Here is a 21,578-nt window from a genome sequence, read left to right on the forward strand (position 1 = left end):
CCTCTCCGTGAGACGATCGCAGGTATCCCCGCGGACATAGAGTCTGCGGGACCCGCGATCACACTCACGGAGTTTGCGGCGGGCGCGCCCGCAAACCCGCTTCCTAAAGGCAATGTACAGGTACATAATATGCCTGTACAAACCCTTCTGCCGACGTATATCGGCGTGAGCTGGTCGGCAAGCAGTTAAAAACTTAGTTTCTTTGACCAAACTGGTCATTAATGCATAAACCCCTACTGGGTCATTCAAAATATGATGGACATTTCCTTTAACCCTTTTACTGGCAATGACACATACCACATGATATTGAAAGGGGTTAAATACAGGCAAATGCAGCTGTGAACTGGTTTTAAAATGAACTGGTAATCTGGAGTATGAACTGGTAATCTGAGTAGCAGAAGTGGCAGTTCTCTCTCCATCCCCCATAATTCTTGGGATCACAAAAAAGTGTGTCAGGATTTCCAACAGGGAGCAAATTCAATGCCAATTTCACCTCTGTGCTGTGAACCTGGAAGCACATCTTCTGGATTCACAGCTATGGGGTTACAGCAACATATGCCCATTTAAACAGATGGAGGACATTCCGAACCAACCTCCACATATTGCAAGGTTTGGAGCACACACTAGCTTACGTACTGGTTTGTCGTGAAAAAGAGCTGCGTGGGCTCGCAATATTGACATTTTTTACCCCAATTTTGACAGGTACCCGCTTCAACTTCCACTCCGAGCACCTTGGAAGCAGAAGTTCTCTTCCCTCCCTCCCCGCAGTCTTTTTGGGACACATGACAAGTCCCAGAAGACTGTGGGACCATTCACAATGCTCAGTGCTGCTCACGCATGTGCAATAGTTACTCGGCTGTGAAGCCACAAGCTGGCAGAGCCGGGGTGCCCACAGTTAAGATGCCAGCACCAAGGAAAGACGACAGCAGGTGAAACTGGTTGGGGTGAGTACACCGCTGAATTGTGGACAGGCGAGTGGCTGTTTTTTAAAAGTCAGCAGCTATAGTTGTTTGTAGCTGATGACTTAATTTTTTCACAGGAGACTGGAGCCTCTCTTTAAGCGTGTTAAAAATAAAATTGGGGCAGCAGCAATAGTGTTAAACAAGAGGATAAGTAAATTGGATTTTACAACAATTTCTGTACCTTTTTTCAAGGAAGGTTTTTCCATTCACAATAATTCTTTTCCCAATTTGCTGTTGCCTTCCATGCAAAATAGGCTCCCTTAGAAAAGGAACAAATGAATGTTAAATATAGCAGTACCACAGACAGTTATGCATTATCCCTAGTACACACAGCATTAGTGAACATTACTGTAAAGCCTAAAAAAATTCTTGTCATCTCAAGACAATGCAGTGCTTCACTTAGTCCAAAGCACTACAGACTTACTATGCTGAGGGTTCTGAATTCCAAAGTTGGAAACTATTGCATTTTTGTTTTTCGGTATTCCCTAGTTGGAGTGAGCAACCACAAGCCAACACCACACTGTTAGATTAAATGGCTTACGTGCAAACGGCTCAAGAGAGTGATATTAAAACGCTAAGCTTAGGGGTACAGACTAAATAGATTGTTTAAATAGGAAATTTAGTAAGAAAATGAATACACATTAGGTAAATGTAAAGTGGAGTATATTCCATTATCTGCAGGGCAGCTGCTTCTGCTCAAAATCCTTCATGCTGTGACTCCCTTAGCAGCCATCGGACACTGCCCTTAGTGGCTGTCTTCAGCGCTGTGAAGGTTAACAGAGTTGAATGACATCTCATTTTCCCATTCACAGAACTTTGCGCATCGTGTGTGTAGTGAAAATACTTCTATGAATCGTGGAGGAGGCAGGAGGGGGCAGGCAAGTGACTACATTTTCCTGATTAGAATCCGCTCCTGTTAACGTTCACATAAACAGAAGACTTAAGGAGGAGATCTTTATAAATGAAGGATCCTATTGGACCCAACACAGATTATTTTATCATTTATATGAAGGTGACGTTTTAGATCCTTTGAAAACTTTCAGAGTAAATATGGTGTACTCAATACTGCCTTCTTTTATTATTTGCAGGTTAGACACGCTGCAGTGGCTAAGCTGGTATTTGGGTTGGAGTGACCTGGTCCCCCTCCAAATTAGAGCAAATGCTCACTTAACCAGGGAACCAAAAGAATGGATTTCCACATATTATTCTACCCTTGTACATTCTAAGACTAAATGGCTTACACTTAACTAAACACCCCTTGGCAAACAGATCTGGCAGCCCTCCCAATGGATAACTGGCAGGATATTATAAGTCAATTTATCACTTTGGTCATCTCTTCCAGGGACAAATGAATTTAACGGAGATACATAAATCACCTACATTTTACAAAATGGGCAATTGCCCTACTTTCAATTGTCAGAGATTTTGTACCAATATAGGCACCTTTTACATACGGTCTGTGAAGCCTTTTGGTCTGAAATAACAGATTTCAACACCATCTTTCTAAGCATACCCAATGTCTGCAACCCTACTAGATATCTTTTGGGCTAGAGGTTTCGGATATGGCTAAATATACCAAACTCCTTTGTGTGCTTTACTGCTACTCTGCGTTGGGAATCCATTTGGCAGCTGGCAGGAACTAAACCTAGCATTACCATCATACAAAATTACCTATAAAGCCCGAGGTTGCCCAAAAAATTTTGATAACTTATGGTCACCTTGGGTGGGAATATACCACACCATCTCTCAGGAATGATGACCAAATATGAAGTGTACTAGCCCTACCAACAGCCATATTTACGATTCCATGTTGCAAACCAAACACATACACACGCCGAAAATGGCCATTATCTTAAGCAAAACATAAGAGCCATTTGTCGTAGTTTTCAAATTCTGTATTGACTGACTACAAATTGCATAAACAATAGTGGACAATATACTATTATGTTAGATGATCAGATCTACATTTACTGAAATGTAAAATCCTTTGTACACTTGCCCTGTAAAAAATTGGATGTACACACTCACTGTACATGTTCAATATGCTTTTACTGCAAAAAACAAAAAAAATCCCATTGAAATTTGTAATATATATATATATATATATATATATATATATATATATATTATATATATATATATATATATATATATATATATATATATATATATACACACACACACACACACATACATATACACACACATATATTACAAGCAAATAGATCACAGGTGAGGATGGTTACCTTTAATAGCCATTCAAACCCCTGTGTGTCAACTTGTGGGCATGTTATCAGGCCAAAATCACCAGGGTATGTAAACTTTTGATCAGGGTCATTTGGGTAAATGAAATGTTTTTGTGTTATCATTCACATTCTCTGAAAAATGGCTAAGAATAAAATTCTGCCAGGGTACGTAAACTTTTGAGCACAACTGTGTGTGTGTATATACATACACACACATACACAGTATCTCACAAAAGTGAGTACACGCCTTCATGAAATTGTCCAAATTGGGCCCACAGTGTTAATATTTTGTGTGGACATCACAGAGCTGGTGGATGTTAGAGACCTTGCACTCCTCCACCTTCCACTTAAGGATACCCCACAGATGCTCAATAGGGTTTAGGTCTGGAGACATGCTTGGCCAGTCCATCGCCTTTACCCTCAGCTTCTTTAGCAAGGCAGTGGTCGTCTTGGAAGTGTGTTTGGGGTCATTATGTTGGAATACTACCCTGCTGCTCAGTCTCCAAAGGGAGGGGGAGCATGCTCTGTTTCAGTATGTCACAGTACATGTTGGCATACATGGTTCCCTCAATGAACTGTAGCTCCCCAGTGCCGACAGCACTCATGCAGCCCCAGACCATGACACGCCTACCACCATGCTTGACTGTAGACAAGACACACTTGTCTTTGTACTCCTCACCTGGTTGCCACCACACATGCTTGACAGTATCTGAACCAAATAAGATTATCTTGGTCTTATCAGACCACAGGACATGGTTCCAGTACATGTCCTTAGTCTGCTCGTCTTCAGCAAACTGTTCGCGGGCTTCCTTTTGGGACGACAGCCATGCAGACCAATTTTATGCAGTGTGCAGCATATGGTCTGAGTACTGACAGGCTGACCCCCCACCCCTTCAACCTCTGCAGCAATCATATGTCTATTGCCCAAAGACAACCTCTAGATATGACACTGAGCACGTGCACTCAACTTCTTTGGTCGATAATGGCGAAGCCTGTTCTGAGTGGAACCTGTCCTGGTAAACCGTTGTATGGTCTTGGCCACCGTGCTGCAGCTCAGTTTCAGGGTCTTGGCAATCTTCTTATAGCCTAGGCCATCTTTTTGTAGAGCAACAATACTTGCCATGTTGAACTTCCAGTGACCAGTATGAGAGAGAGCGAGCGATAACACCAAATTTAACACACTGGAGACCTTGTAACACTAACGAGTCACATGACACTGGGGAGGGCCCAATTTGGACATTTTCACTTAGGGGTGTACTCACTTTTGTTGCCAGCGGTTTAGACATTAATGGCTGTGTGTTGGTTATTTTGAGGGGACAGCAAATTTACACTGGTATACAAGCTGTACACACACTACTTTACATTGTAGCAAAGTGTAATTTCTTCAGTGGGGGAAGATGGTAGTTGCGCTGTGATGAAGGGGGGGGAGGGGGGGGGGAAAGCTACAAAGATGACTAAAGTGGCAAAGTGAACTAAAAAAGCAGAAACGGGCCAATGCATGAATAGATCCTACATGCTAAAAGAACATGGTGGGGATGCAGTGCAGTGCAACGTAGCTGATCAACATGACATGTTGCGGGCAGACAAAGCCTAATATATAAAGGTAATCGTGAAACAGTGACTGCTTGAATATAACAAAACAAAAATGCATATACCAACACAAATAGGGTGAATAATGACACAATGCAAAAAAAAAAAAAAAAAAATATATATAATGCAAGAAAAATATATGTGGGCTAGTGCCCCATTAGCAAAAACGTGCCAGATCCTGGTGAACTACAAGTGACAAATCCCTAGGACAAACATGAATATTAGTTCCATCATCCAGTCCAAAAAGCAAAAACATGTGATGAGAAACACAAAACAATTCCAATCGTGAAGGGAGGGGGAATCTTCAGTGAGGACACCTCCGTGTTTGCAAGCCGCTTACCTTACAGCTGTAAGGTGTACAGCCTGTGTTGCAAATGACCCGCAGGTGTAGACGTTCCGTGTATACAGGCAGTGACAATGATGAACATGCCAAGCGAAATATAAAAAATAAAAAGTATACAGCATGTAAAATAACTCTGCAACGACCACAGTGGAGGGGGGGGGGGGGCAAGACACACACAGGGGGAGGTTGCACTCACTTTCATGAAGTGAGTGTGGGCATCAATCCACGAGCGCTGAGCTCGTATGCCTCCAGGAGTGTCACCAATCTGGAATCTGTCCCCGTGCCTGGAAACTGGAATATGTCCCCGTGCCTCTCTCTTCAGTGTTCGTCAGGTAGAGTAGTGATGTACAGTGTGAGGGGGAAAGAGACGCACATAGCGTGATACCATATAAAAGGTATATTTATTTAATAAAACAAGTCCAATCAACTTACATTTAAAACAATGCTGCAGTGTGTAGTAACTACGAGCGCCGAGCTCGTCTCCTGTTGTGTGTCTATGGCAGCGTCCCGTGCTCCAATCCTAATGCAAATCGTCACGTCACGTGACGATATGCATTAGGATTGGAGCACGGGACGCTGCCATAGACAAACAACAGGAGACGAGCTCGGCGCTCGTAGTTACTACACACTGCAGCATTGTTTTAAATGTAAGTTGATTGGACTTGTTTTATTAAATAAATATACCTTTTATATGGGATCACGCTATGTGCGTCTCTTTCCCCCTCACACTGTACATCACTACTCTACCTGACGAACACTGAAGAGAGAGGCACGGGGACATATTCCAGTTTCCAGGCACGGGGACAGATTCCAGATTGGTGACACTCCTGGAGGCATACGAGCTCGGCGCTCGTGGATTGATGCCCACACTCACTTCATGAAAGTGAGTGCAACCTCCCCCTGTGTGTGTCTTGCCCCCCCTCCACTGTGGTCGTTGCAGTTATTTTACATGCTGTATACTTTTTATTTTTTATATTTCGCTTGGCATGTTCATCATTGTCACTGCCTGTATACACGGAACGTCTACACCTGCGGGTCATTTGCAACACAGGCTGTACACCTTACAGCTGTAAGGTAAGCGGCTTGCAAACACGGAGGTGTCCTCACTGAAGATCCCCCCTCCCTTCACGATTGGTATTGTTTTGTGTTTCTCATCACGTGTTTTTGCTTTTTGGACTGGATGATAGAACTAATATTCATGTTTGTCCTAGGGATTTGTCACTTGTAGTTCACCAGGATCTGGCACGTTTTTGCTAATGGGGCACTAGCCCACATATATTTTTCTTGCATTATATATATTTTTTCTTTGCATTGTGTCATTATTCACCCTATTTGTGTTGGTATATGCATTTTTGTTTTGCTATATTCAAGCAGTCACTGTTTCACGATTACCTTTATATATTAGGCTTTGTCTGCCCGCAACATGTCATGTTGATCAGCTACGTTGCACTGCACTGCATCCCCACCATGTTCTTTTAGCATGTAGGATCTATTCATGCATTGGCCCGTTTCTGCTTTTTTAGTTCACTTTGCCACTTTAGTCATCTTTGTAGCTCCCCCCCCCCCCCCCCATCACAGCGCAACTACCATCTTCCCCCACTTTTGTCCCATTTGTCCTGCCTTGGATCAGTACTTAGGTGTTGCAGCAGTGTCCTTTTAGCATAGCCCCCCCCCCCCCCCCGACAGCGCAGGAGTTTCCACTTTCACGTAATTTCTTCAGTGTTGTCACATGAAAAGATATAATAAAAACAATTTACAAAAATATGAGGGTGTACTCACTTTTGTGAGATACTGTATATTAAAATATGCAGGTTGCAAAACAAAGGTTTTTTTAGCTGTATCAGAAAGTTGACACGGTTTACCGTAATTAGTTCTATGACGGGGTTGAATTGTTAGTGATACTTACTGAAGGATCTGATTGGAATAAATATGGTCGCTCCTCATCCCAGCCTGCAATTAATAACGAGACTCCAAATGGACGTACACCACTGGAGACAGAAAAAGATAGAAAAAATGAAAACTCAATATTTAGTTACTCAAAGATCAAAATGTGGAGATTTCTAATGTTTCAGTTGCAGACTATTGCTTTTGCCCTGATGTTTTGTCCCGTCAATCCATATAGTATACTGCCGCAGCACAACACCACTAAGCTACTTTTCACTAAAGTGATACTAAAGTCTCTTTTTTTTATTATTAAAAACAATAAAACCAGTTATACTTACCTGCTCTGTGCAGTGGTTTTGCACAGAGCAGCCCCGATCCGCCTCTTCTCGGGTGCCTCATCGGCACTCCTGGCCCCTCCCTCCTGTTGACTGCTGCCACAGCAAGCAGCTTGCTATGCATAGGGGCACCCGAGTGTTGTAATATATTGGCCAATTTATGTATAATATTGTATTGGAGTGCCATGCTGACCAGAAATTCAGTTGCATTGTCCAACTGAATTTTAACAGCTGAAGACTCTTTGATGTGTTAATCTTATGCAAGTCTATTTGAACATCTCAAAGGGTATTCAGGTGGTATACACATATCTAAAGGGGACATGTTGATATGCGGGAGTGCAAATTGGGGTGGTTCACGGCTGTTCACGGCTGGGGGTTGTTGTCTGTTTGAAAGACTAAAGCTAATCAAAGTCCTAAATTGAAACGGCCAATCAAATTGCTCAGCCATTCAATGCCTGGTGAATATAACACGGCATTCAGTCTATAGGTTTAGTAAGTGAGGCTTGTCTGTATGGGGGAGTGAGGCTCGTCTGTGTATGAGTGAGGCTTGTCTGTGTATGCACACTCGGACCTAAGACATGGGGTTCTGAATTATATTTCCTCTGTCGGATTTCTTTGTCATCTGTGGACTTTGGACTTTGTTCTGTGTTGGAAATCAATAAAGTGCATCTCTCTGGAAGAATTGGGTTGCTGCGGAAGAGTACTTACATCATTATATAATAACCTAAATATTAATTATCATACCCACTCTACATCTATACACCCATTAATAGACCCGATCACTACACCGAGCTGAGCTGAAGCTCCCTGTGTACATTCAGACATGGAGCCGCGGCCCGGCCCCTTTCTCTCCTCATTGGCTAGACTTTGATTGACAGCAGTAGGAGCCAAATGGCACCACGCTGCTGCCTCAACCAATGAGGCGGGGAGTCCCGGACCGCTGTGTCTTGTGCAACATCGCTGGATCGAGATGGGGTTCAGGTAAGTATTAGGGGAGTTGAGGGGGGCTGCTGCACACAGAAGGCTTTTTATCTTAATGCATAGAATGCATTAAGAAAAAAAAAAAAACCTTCTGCCTTTACAACCACTTTAAATTATTAAATGTTAGAGCAGCACATTTCATACCAGAAAAAAAAAATGGGATCTTTGTACTCACCGAAAAATCCTTTTCTCTGAAGTTCATTGACGGACACAGCTCCTTTAATTCTTGACCTTAGGGTTATCATGCCACCTTCAGGAGAGGACTAGGCAGAACATGTAAAAACAGCAAGAGTGCACAGCACCGCCCAGGGGACGGTCCCTCTGGCTATAACCCCTTGCCCTGCATCCTCCAGCTCAGTTTTTTTTCTGCCTAGTGTAGGAGAAGAACCTGGCTCCCTGAGGGGACTATTGGTCCTGGGAATTTTTTTCTACAATTTTGATCCTGTGATCTACAATCAACAGCCGGGCTGGGTGACAGGCTGGATAATATAGATCCTTGTAGTCTCCCCAGCCTGGCAATCGAGCGTGAGCAGACTCTAGCTACGCACTGGGTCAGCCACGACATGCCCCTTTCTGCTCCTGGGGTGGCCAGTGAGCTATATGCTCCGGGGCACACATATGACCAGGCTACTTCTGTCCATGTCGCAGTGTGCCGTGGCCAACAGCCACCCTGTACTGCTCGGGTGATGGCGGTCCCTCTGGCTATAATCCCTCACCCTGCTTCCTGCAGCTCAGTTCGTCAAAAAGCAGTAAAAACATAAATCAGAGGGGTGGGTGCTGTGTCCATCAATGAACTTCAGAGAAAAGGATTTTACAGTGAGTACAAAAATCACATTTTCTCTTTCATTCATTGACTGACACAGCTCCTTTAATTCTTGACCTTAGGGACATTCCCAAGCAGTGTCAAAAAATGAGGAGTGGAAACAGCAAAACATAACTTCACCCACAACAAAAGGAATACTTCAACAGAGGAGTTACCATCTGAAACGGCCGCCATCAAAACCAGCGGCCAACTTATGCATCAAAAGATGCGTTTACAACCAACTTGTAACTTAAAGAAAGCGTAAAACGCAACCTTACACAGCCGCCAGCAAAACCATGTGGCCAAAGCAAGCATGCGAAGATGCGCTTACGTCAACTTTGTAGAATTTAGTGAAAGTGTGAACAGACGACCAAGTCGCCGCCTTACACACTTGGGAGACAGACGCTTGATGTCGGAAAGCCCAGGGAGGTTCCAATTGCCCTGGTGGAATGAGCCGTGACAGGAAAAGGGGGCACCCACCCCTTGAAGGCATAGGCCTTAACCACGATCTGTCTGATCCACCGGGAAACGGTGGAAGACGAGACCGCCAGACGTTTTTTCAGACCAGCCACGGAGACAAACAAACAGAGTCTGACTTCCGGAAGGGAGCCGTAGCAGACAGATACACCCGTAGAGCCGGACCACATCCAGGGAATGTAAGGCAACCTCTTTCAGGTGTGTCGGCTTAGGACATAGGGATGTTAACACGATGTCCTCATTGAGGTGGAATGCTGAAACCACCTTTGGAAGGAAGGAGACTGCGGACGTAGCACCGCCTTATCCTTGTGGATAACCAGGTAGGGAGACTTGCATGACAAGGCCGCCAACTCAGAAACCCTCCTGGCAGTTGTAATAGCCACTAGAAAGACTACTTTCTGAGAAAGATTTAACAAGGGAATCTCCCTAATGTTTTCAAACGGCGGTTTCTGGAGTGCCAATAGTACCAGATTCAGATCCCACGGAGGTAGTGGTGGTCAAACCGGAGGGACTACGTGTCGAGCCCCTTGTACCAAAGTACCCACCAATGAGTGAGTCACCAAGGGACGTTGGAAAAAGACAGCTAAGGCAGATATTTGCCCCTTGATGGTGCTTAAGGCAAGTTTCTGATCCACTCCTTGCTGCAAAAATAGCAGAATCCTGGACACTGAATATGTGTGCGCGGACGCCACCCCAGCTCCTCACATATGGAGATGTAAGCCTTCCACGTACGATGGTAAATCTTTTGGGAAGACGACTTCCGTGCCCTCAGCATAGTGGAAATTACCGAGTCTGACAGACCTCGGTCCCTTAGTACCTGTTTTTCAACAGCCGTGTCGTTAAAACCAGCAACGGTAAAGCATCGGACCTTGCGATAGAAGGTTCTATCGCATCGGCAGCCGCCAAGGAACATCCGCCACCAGTCGTACTAGGGCGACGTACCAAGGATGCCGAGGCCAATCTGGGGCAATCAGAATCACCGGAATCCCTTCGGCAAACAACTCTGCGCAGTAGACATGGTAGAAGTTTGAGGGGGGGGGGGCCATACATAAGCCGATAATGCCCCCACGGAGCCACCAACGCGTCTGACGCGTCCGCCCAGGGGTCTCTTGTCCTGGACACAAAACTCTGCACCTTCTGGTTGAGCCAAGAGGCCAGGAGGTCCACATCTGGTGTGCTCCACCTTAGGCAAAAGGAACCGGAATACATCCGGATGCAACGACCATTCCCCTGGGTCCAGCATCTGACGACTTAGGTAGTCTGCCTGCCAGTTTTCCACACCCGAAATGTATATAGCCGACAGGGCCGGCACGTGTCGCTCTGCCCACTGGAGGATGGGAGTGACCTGTGCTGCGGCCGAGCTCCTTGTTCCTCCTTGATGGTTGACATATGCCACCGCCGTGGCATTGTCTGACTGGATCCTGACCGGATGCCCCTGTAGCCTCCTGGACCACGTGGAGAGGCACCATCTGATCGCCCGAAGCTCGAGCACATTGATCGGCAGTTTGGATTCTTCCCGCGACCAGAGACCCTGGGATGACAGTACGCCCAAAACTCCCCCCCCAACCAGTCAGGCTGGCGTCCGTTGTGATCACCGTCCAATGGAGAGGAAGGAACGATCTCCCAGACCGAAGGGTCGGAGACCTCAGCCACCAGAGAAGGAAATCCTTGACTAACTGGCTCACCCGAATTTGACAATCCAGAGATAATGGGGATTTGTTCCATTTTGACAAAATCTCCTTTTGCAGGACTCGAGTGTGAGCATACAGTACCGCTTCCAAAGTGGCTACCATGAGGCCCAGAACTCGTATGCAGAAGCGCAGCGACGACCACCTGCGGTTCACCAATAATCTCACCGCAGCTTGAAGAATCTGCAGCTTGTCCGAAGGGAAAAAAAACTCTCGAGTCCAACAGTAAGCCCAGGTACTCCAGGCTTTGAGTCGGTACTAACCAACTTATTTAGATTCAGCACCCAACCAAACTCCCGGAGAGTCTGCATGGTGATCATTACATCTTCCCTTAATTCTGAGGCAGAAGCTGCCCTCAGAAGGAGGTCGTCTAGGTAACCCACGATCGCGATCCCACGTTGCCTTAACATCGCCAGAATTGGAGCCAACACTTTGGTAAAAACTCAGTGTGCTGACGCCAGGCCAAAAGGGAGAGCCACAAACTGGTAGTGCTCTTCCGACTGCAAATTGCAGAAACCCCTGATGCCTGAGACATATAGGCACATGTAAATACGCTTCCTGGATATCCAGGGATGACAGAAAGTCCCCCTGAGGGAGTGCAGCGACCACGGAGCGAACTGATTCCATCCTGAACCTTTGCACTTTCACAAAGCTGTTGAGGGCCTTCAAGTCCAGGATTGGACGTACCCCCTCCTTCTTGGGGACTACAAACAGATTGGAGTAGAATCCCTGAAACCTTTCCAGCGTCAGTACAGGTACTATCACCCCGCGCAGCAGAAGGTCCCGTACTGCCTCGAACAGGGCTTCCCGACGAGCCGGAAGTAGAGGTAGGTTGGAGGGAAAAAAAAAATCTGTTCAGTGGACAAGAAAGAAGCTCTATCTTGTATCCCGATGAAACCAGTTCGCAAACCCATTGGTCGGACAGTAGGGAGGTCCACCGAGCTGCAAAATCCCAAAAATGACCCCCAACCTGAGAGTTGGGCGGGGGCAAACCTTCATGTGGTAACATTTTTGCTCGCAGACTTGTATGGCTTGCAAAGCCAGGGATGCTTCTGTCCTTCAGCAGGCGCCTTGTCGGACTGGGGACGCTTACCCGGGCGGGCAAAAACGTTTTTGAGCGGAGAAAGAGGGCCCTTACCCTTGCCTTGGCTCCTTACTCTTCCTGGACTGTGGGAGCAATGTGCTCTTCCCATCGGTAACATTTTTAATAATGTCATCCAGCGAGGCTCCAAATAGTCTCTCCCCTTAGAAGGGCAAATCCGCCAGTGTTTTTTTTTTTTTAGATGCCTGGTCCGCAGACCAGCATTTCAGCCAAATCAGGCGCTGTAGCACCACTGCTGATACTGATGCTCTAGAGAGCAGGGGGACTGTATCCAGGGACGCATCACAGACATACTTAAGGCCATGCACTAACTGATCTGCCAGTTCTATGCAGAACAGGGAAGACTGTTGCTTCTCCAATTCACAGTGCAGCAACTTTGCCCATTCAGTAAGCGTCTGCGACACCAAGGCAGTGGCTAGCACAGGTCGTAACGCTGACCCCACCACCGTAAACATGGACCGGGCCACAGCCTCGGCCCTCCGGTCGGCCGGGTCCTTGAAGGCAGGAGTCCCTTCTACCGGAATCGTGGTTACTTTATTTAGCCTGGATACCGGGGGGTCAATGACCGGGGGAGATGCCCATTTTTTCAGGAGGCTCTCCTCAAAGGGGTAACGCACCACCATTCTTCTTGGGACTGAAAAGGTCCGTTGCGGGCTTCACCATTCCTTGTAGATGAACTTATCAAAATAAGTCAAATACGGAAACACCTTAGGCGTGCGGGCCGGTTTGCGGGACCGCCACCTCAGCAGAGGGTCCTGCTGCATCCTGTATCTTCAGGGTATCCCGCACCGCAGTGATAAGTGCTCCTACTAGCTCTTTTTCCTGCGCCAACCCGGATACAGGGAGTCATTTTCACTGTCCGAACAGTCCTGGTCCGCATCCTCTGACACGTCGGAACAGGGGCCACCAGTCACCGCGGGACCCGAGTCCGAATCAGAGCTCTCCCCAGAAGACGGGGGGTGGCGGGGGTTGTGTTAGGGGGCGTTTTTTACCCCCCTTGCGCCCGCACGCCTCTTCCACCCTGGCAACAAAGGTCTCCAGGACCGCCGACAAAGCGTCCATAGGCTCCGCAGTTTTAGCAGGTGAGCTGGTTGCAATAGCAGGGATGTCTGGGGAAAAAGCGCCAGCTTCTGACGCCATGCTGACCCTCACTCGCCTGCCACAACTTAGGGACTTAAGGCAAGGTACACAAATCCCACCTTCCTAGCTGCTCACAGACTGAGGGGTCCCTCTGCAGGACGCACCACCCTGACTGAGTGCTGCGCTGTGCTGCCGTGACCGCTCTGCCCTGTTTCAGTCACAAAGTGTTCAGAATGAAAACCGTGCTGTACACAGACCCAACACTAGAGGTAAAAACGCGCTGAGGCTACAAGAAAATGGCCGCTGGCCGTCCTAGGAAAAAATCACCAAGAAAATGGCAGCCGAACATTCTAGAAAAGGCTGACATACAATGCATAAGACTACAGGAAAATGGCCCAGGCCTCGGCAAAAATGGCCGTGACCCGTGCGGTGGCCTCCCCTAATGCAAAATAGCCCAAGCACCTCACAGAGAAGAAAAAAAGGGCAGTAAAGAAAAAACAGACCCTAACAGCCAGTGCAGCGCCCCGCCAGAACCCGCCCCCCCGGCCAGGTACATACACCGCACCTCACACAGCGGCCCCAGCAGGAGGCGAAGGGAATGAGGGATAGGGAGAGATGAAAGGGGGAGTGAGAGACCCCCTAGTCGACCTCCCAGGGAATGCCCAGCTGCTCCATGCTGCCGAGGCAGGGAGAGCCGTACTTACCCCTCCTGTCGGGATTGCTGGACGCATTCCACCACAGACCCATCACCCGAGCAGTACGGGGTGGCTGTTGGCCACGGCACACTGCGACACGGACAGAAGTAGCCTGGTCATATGTGTGCCCCGGAGCATATAGCTCACCGGCCGCCCCAGGAGCAGAAAGGGGCATGTCGTGGCTGACCCAGCGCGTAGCTAGAGTCTGCTCACGCTCGATTGCCAGGCTGGGGAGACTACAAGGATCTATATTATCCAGCCTGTCACCCAGCCCGGCTGTTGATTGTAGATCACAGGATCAAAATTGTAGAAAAAAATTCCCAGGACCAATAGTCCCCTCAGGGAGCCAGGTTCTTCTCCTACACTAGGCAGAAAAAAAAACTGAGCTGGAGGATGCAGGGCAAGGGGTTATAGCCAGAGGGACCGTCCCCTGGGCGGTGCTGTGCAGTCTTGCTGTTTTTACATGTTCTGCCTAGTCCTCTCCTAAAGGTGGCGTGATAACCCTAAGGTCAAGAATTAAAGGAGCTGTGTCCGTCAATGAACGAAAGAGAAAAAACAAACACTAAACAAGAACATGGTAGGCACATTTATAAAAGGCAATATATTGCTTAACATTGTATACAAGAAAAAAAAAAAATTATATTATATTGTGTGTGTGTGTGTGTGTGTGTGTGTGTGTGTATATATATATATATATATATTTATTTAACGCATTCATTTTTATGTGTATTCCATGTCAAGTGGAAATCTACCATAAGTTTACAGCAAAAACAAATTCACAGTAAGCAACTCCTACGTAAAATACTACAGGATAGAATTGGCGTTATCTTGCTACACTCTGTTTTCAGTGTTTCACGGGGCCTTTGGCGGATAAACCAATCGCCAAATTACAACATATAACGTATACATCCAATAACAATCAGCTTCCAATATACAGGTCTACAGTGGGGTTGGGAAGATGCAACTTTATTACATCATATCCTTCATAGTTGGGGCTACAGTGGGACACAAGTTTAAGTTTTACACTGGGATTTAGGTAGACAAGGAGGTGACATGGAATTTGCCACTTTCTTCAGACCAAATCTCTGCATAATCACTTAGTGGCCAGCTGTTTACAAGATTTCTTAAAGGGGTACCAAACTTAGGGGAGAAAAAAGGAGGTACATTTCTAGTTTCACCAAAGAAAAGCAATTAAACATTACCCAGACTGTGTATATTCCTGCATAACCGATGCCACTCTTTGTACTAGCTGTGCTGTTGGAATAGGTTCCTGATACACAAGGTAATATTGTTGGGCTAGTTTCCTGGCTCTTCGAACAAGGACTCTGGGGAGGAAAACAAATTATATAGTATAGACTACAGCTACTAGAAACTCTGATGAGATTACAACACATTATGTCAAAAGATCACTGCATAATTATCATTAGTGTTAACCTTTTCAGACTTATGTGTTGTAGCAATGCATGCACAACAGTGTGGTGTGTTGCCATTCAATGCACTGAAATAACCACAATGCATGGCAAGAATGCCTATAACGGGCGTTGTGACATGTGACTGAGTGGGCTGCCCAGGTAAAGCAGATTTTAAACGGACCTGAATTTTTTTTTTTTTTTTAATGAAGCACACATCACAACACACACGGTTCATGCCTCTCCATAGTGGTACCATTCAAAAGGAATAGAGATGCAGCTCAAGCGTTATAAAAAATCATGCATTTTACTGCAACACAAGGATGTAAAATACAGCAAAAAGTACACCTACGATTGCAAAGGCAACACTGGTGCTGTTAATCATAGAATCCAATTTGAAAAATTTAGATCTGAATTTCAAGCATTAAGTAAAATTAGTCATTTCATGAGTAAAACGCCATCATTTTATCTAGTTGCAGTAAAGAAAATTATTTTAAAACCAGAATTGTTTTGTATTCCAGTTTTTACATTTTCTATTAACACGATCAGAGGTTTACTTCCAGTGATGCTCACCTGTAATCTGGGCCCATGCCACTGTACACCATGCCTATGTGCTTGGTAATTGGCTCCACTTTGTGCACGCTTTGCTCATCATACAATATTGATTTCTGTTTTTTCTCAGTTGCCAATACAACACCATTTGCAGCTGAAAAACAAAGTGTACAACTCTGTTCATACAGTAAATAATAAAATATATGTCTGAAAAGAACATGTGCACTTTAAATCTCGGGGAGATGCCAAAATCAACAGTAAAAAATAAAGAATTTTGTTTCAGATGCAATTTGACATTTCGCTCATAGCTGGAAAAAATTGTACCCAAGGACCTGCAGTGCACAAATCTCCATTATGTGGATTTGTGTTTTCTGCACAGTCATCAGGGGGAACAGCTCTTACATGAGGCACAGCCCTGCCTCTACCACGATGGCCACCTCCACACAGACAATGCAGAACAAGACACAATGGGCTTGATTTACTAAAATTTGAAGAGTGCAAAAAGCTCTGCAAAGAAACCAATCAGCTTCCAGGTTTTATTGTCAGAGCTAAAGCCTATGTTCACACTGCTGCCGGACTGAAATTTTATTCCCGCATGTCGGTCCGACTTCGGGGGCAATTTCAGAGACGTCAGTGCGGGTTCCTGCTAGAGCTGCACAATTAATCGTTAAAAAATCGTGATCTCGATTCACCTCCCCTGACGATCTCTCCTGCTGAGTTTGCCGATTCTTTCATATAAACAAGTGGAGAGATTATCTGCTCACTCAGCTGTCAAAAGAAAACATCCAGGCAGTCTGCCAAGTTTAAAACTTGAAACATTGTATCTAATGTCCTTCTTAGATCAAAGGGATAAACTTCTCTGTGTAAACAAATAACCAGGCAATCTGCCAAGCTTTAAACAAGGTGTAAAAGCACGAAGTCTAAATCTTTTTCTGACACTTCTTTCTCAAGTTAAAATAAATATTTTTTGCTAAAAAAAAAAAAAATACTTGGAACCCCCAAACATTAGAGAGAGATTATATTATATATATATATATATATACATACACACACACACACACATTATATATATATATATATATATATATATATATATATATACACACACACACACACACACACACACACACACACACACATATATATATATATATATATATATATATATATATATATATATTTTATTTATTTATTTTTTTGTAGCAGAGATCCTAGGGAATAAAATGGCAATTGCTGCAATATTTTATGTCACACTGTATTTGCCCAGCGGTCTTTCAGATGCAATTTTTTGGGAAAAAATACACTTCAATAAATAAAAAAAAACGAAACAGTAAAGTTAGCACAATTTTTTTTGTTTTAATGTGAAAGATTCGTGAGAGAATCGTGAGAGAATCGTGATCTATCCTCTAAACAAAAAAATCGTGATTCTCATTTTAGCCAGAATCGTGCAGCTCTAGTTCCTGCAGAGATGTCTATTGAAATCGCACCCGAAGTTGCCAAAAGTAGTAAAGAGACTACTTTTGGAGATCGGTGCGGCACCACAAAGTCGGCGTCGCACGGTTTCAGACAGTGCCATTGCTGGCAATAGCTGCCGACTTGACATGTCAAATTGCATCAATGTGAACCTAGGCTAAATGAACAAGCTGAAGTTAGAAGCCGATTGGCTACCATGCACAGCTGCACCAGATTCTGAGTGCTCCAAGTTTAGTAAATTTCCCCCAGTAAGTCTGTAATGGGGAACAGATCAGCTACAGCAAGTCTATAGGAAATACTGGCAATTAGTTCTTATTCTTTTTCTTGCCCTTTTTTGGGTGCCGCTTCCAAAGTTCAAACCCTCTAACACTAAGCCCCGGTTCACACTGAGGCAGCGCGACTTGCAGCGCGACTGCCTCAGGCGACCTGGACACGACAAGGGCGGCGACTTGCAAAACAACTTCTATATAGAAGTCTATGCAAGTCGCCCCCAAAGTAGTACAGGAACCTTTTTCTAAGTCGGAGCGACTTGCGTCGCTCCGATTAGAACGGTTCCATTGTACAGAATGGGACGCTACTTGTCAGGTGGCTTGGTCGCCTGACAAGTCGTCCTAGTGTGAACCGACCCTAAAGGGTATTGAAAAAGGTACTGGAAGTAACTGACAATTTATAACATACCTTTGATACCGACAGATGGTGCTCCTGCAGCTACCGCAGCTAAAGCGTATTCAATCTGTACAAGTTTTCCCGATGGACTAAAATAAACAAAAAGAACTGTTAAATCGAGGACCCTGGTACCTTTTCAGAAATACCCGCCAAGACTCAGAACATAAGTTAACAAAAGTATATATTCTTTAAAGCTGTAAACAGAAATCCATATTTAGAAGTATAAAATAAAGCCAAGTGCACTTTACCAGCTTCCACAAAGATGGCTAAAACAAAATTGTTGCTCCATACAGTTTTCTCCGATTTGACAATCTTACTGGTTTGGAGAGATGTTTGCTGGACGAAAAGCAGCAAAAGCACGATCGTTGGTAAAGGACTATCAAGAAAGTAAAATCTTGTTGGTATGGAAAAAATCTTCTGTGCTGGCAAAAAATTGGAAGGATCTCCCCCACTAGTGAGGCAGTGACATCTGGCTGGGCAGGAAGCGCCAGTATGACATAGCCCTAAGATGAGCTACTACGTACCTTTGCATATTCTCATGATATCACTGCTTCCTGAAAGGGTTCATTCTCACTAGCAATGCTCACTGAAGAGATCGCTCTTCAAAGAACATTTGACAGGCGGAAAGGAGGCATTGTATCACCGCCTCACTGCCTGCTTCAACCCCTTGATTCCCCTTTGCTGGTTACGGAGTGCTTGCAGAGCAGCCCTGATTACTTGAAAGAGAAAGGGGGTATAGTTCCTGCTGCGGCCACAACGCATACAAGTCCACACAGTCACCAGTGAGCCTACAACATACTTGTAGCCGTTGATGCAATTCTATTCTATTAACCCATATGGAGAAGCACAGAGAAAACCCACTGCTATCAGTCCCACATAGACAGCATATGTGGAAATCACTCTGTATTGATTTAAAAACAGAACTGATTTATTGATTGTTATCAGTCATTGAAATGGACAGCTTAATGGCGAAAATACAAAACGATGGATGATGCAGTCGGTCAATAGCATTGAACACAAATGGAAATTGAAGTGCAGGCACACCATCCAGCTTTCTGCCCGTACTTCTGCAGGGGCTGTTACAAAGCTTGCGAATGAACTATGAGCATGCTGATCAGCACACCCATAACCCACTGAGAACCACAAATCTGTCTGCCGCAGTGGAATGCTAAATACTGGTGTAGCATGCTCAGAAGATGAACTTTAAAGAAGAAACACTCCCTCCCCCCACCTATGCAAGAAAGATCATATACTTACCAATTTTTATGCTGCTCCAGTCCAGTCATGTGTTCTCCCCAGTGTCAGACAGCGGGGACATGAGTGAGTGCAATGAAAGCCAAGAGCTTCTTTTACTCATCTAAATCTGTGATTAATTTGACATGTTGGGTCCAAAGTCTTCTATCTTCTGGACTTCAGAGGGAGAAAGTCTTGTCTGGTGTCCACATGGCTGTCTGGATAATGTGAACACTTCTCATTGGCTATGCTCCCAAGCTTCAAAATACTGCAGCGCTGTGATACCATGATGAGCAGCATCAACAAGACTGGCTGGTGGGTAGGGTTGCCACCTCATCCCTTTAAACCCGAACACATATAAATTACACAGGTTCTAAAGCCAATTTAAAGGGGTTGTAAAGGTATTTTTTTTTTTTTTTTTTAATGCAAATTGCAAAGGTACAAAATGTTCTGCCTTTAGAATCACTTCAAAAAGTACAACTATTTTTGTTATACTTGCCTGCTATGTGTAATGATTTTGCACAGAGCAACCATGATCCTCTTCTTTTTGGGTCCCCCGCCGGAGCGGTCTGCTCCTACCCCCTGCCGAGTGTCCCAATAGCAGGCCTCTTGCTATGAGGGCACTTGGGCAGGCTCGCTCTAGAACCATGCCCCTGTGAATTGTCCATTCACACACAGAGTGTGCCTCGACTCTGCCCCCTCCCCCCTGCTCTCTCCTCATTGGCTCGCTGGCTGTGATTGACAGCAGCAGGATCCAATGGCTCCCACTGCTGTGTGAGCCAGTGAGAGACGCTGCTCATGCACATCTCTGGATCGAGATGATGCTCAGGTAAGTAAGGGGGGCTGTATCCAGAAGGTTTTTTACCTTATTGTATAGAATGCATTAGGATAAAAAAAAAACTTCCACCTTTAGAATCACTTTAACCAGTTGTTGATCGCCTCCTGTAGATTTACTGCTACAGGGCGGCCGCTGTGTGCAGAATCATGTATATATGAAAAATTCTGCATTTCCAGGTAGAGGGCGCACTCCCACCTGGCTGTGCTTAGCCACAGCACATATCGATCACCGGGACCCAGCCAATGAGTGACCACCGACACCTGGTGATCGGCTCTGAGCTTCCCTGAACAAAGCTCTGTGAATGTAAACAACACAGAGCTGTGTTCAGTGACAGGGGATCTCATTTGTTCATTCCCTGCTAAGCAGGGAATGAAAACAACTAGATCCCCAGTAAAAGTAGCATACTGTATACACACACACACTTGTTAGGCACACATTTAACCCCTTGATGCTAACCCCTTCCTGCTCAGTGTCATTAGTACAGTGTATAGCAGGGGTCCTCAAACTACGGCTCTCCAGTTGTTCAGGAACTACAATTCCCATCATTCCTAGTCATGTCTGTGAATGTCAGAGTTTTACAATGCCTCATGGGATGTGTAGTTCTGCAACAGCTGGGGAGCCATAGTTTGAAGATTCCTGGTGTATAGCATTACTGTAGCACCGATCACTGTAATGTCATTGGTGATGTCAGTGGCAGTCAGTTAGTTCCCCCCAGCGGCAGTGTCAGACTGCCCGCCGCACTCTCTGTTTCGTTATAATTTGCTGATCGCCACCATCACTAGTATATATATAAAAAAAAAAAAAAATCCCAGTATATATCCCATAGATTGGTTTGTGTAAAAGTTATAGCATTTACAATTAATATACAATTATTGGAAATTTTTCACCCAAAGACATATAGCAGAATACATTAAGAGTTTTGATTTTTTTTTTATTTGATGTTTTTAATAGCAGAAAGTAAAAAATATAAATATATTAGCTGTACTTGTGTGAATATTTTTTTATACATATTTGAGTACAGCATTGCATGACCGCGCAATTGTCAGTTAAAGTAGAGCAGTGCCAAAAAAATGGCCTAGTCATGAAGGGGGTAAAACCTTTTGGAGCTTTAGTTGTTAAATCACTTCCTTCTTCTGTACAGAACTACATGACCCATGAGGCATTGCTGCTTACACAATCAAAATTCACAAGGTCTCAGGCACTTACTGATCTGTATATGTGC

General features: G+C 45.0%; 1 protein-coding gene across 1 annotated transcript in view; it reads right to left on the minus strand.

Annotated features, from left to right (window-relative positions):
• PSMA2 (proteasome 20S subunit alpha 2) overlaps positions 1-21,578 on the minus strand; it is a 29,510-nt gene that overhangs the window by 2,961 nt on the left and 4,971 nt on the right. The window contains 6 exon segments of the mRNA XM_073630546.1: positions 1,144-1,172; positions 1,174-1,221; positions 7,048-7,129; positions 15,388-15,510; positions 16,168-16,300; positions 18,298-18,374. Of these exon segments, the coding sequence (XP_073486647.1) occupies positions 1,144-1,172; positions 1,174-1,221; positions 7,048-7,129; positions 15,388-15,510; positions 16,168-16,300; positions 18,298-18,374 (492 nt within the window).

Source organism: Aquarana catesbeiana, linkage group LG05, assembly GCF_042186555.1.
Source record: "Aquarana catesbeiana isolate 2022-GZ linkage group LG05, ASM4218655v1, whole genome shotgun sequence".
NCBI lineage: Eukaryota > Metazoa > Chordata > Amphibia > Anura > Ranidae > Aquarana > Aquarana catesbeiana.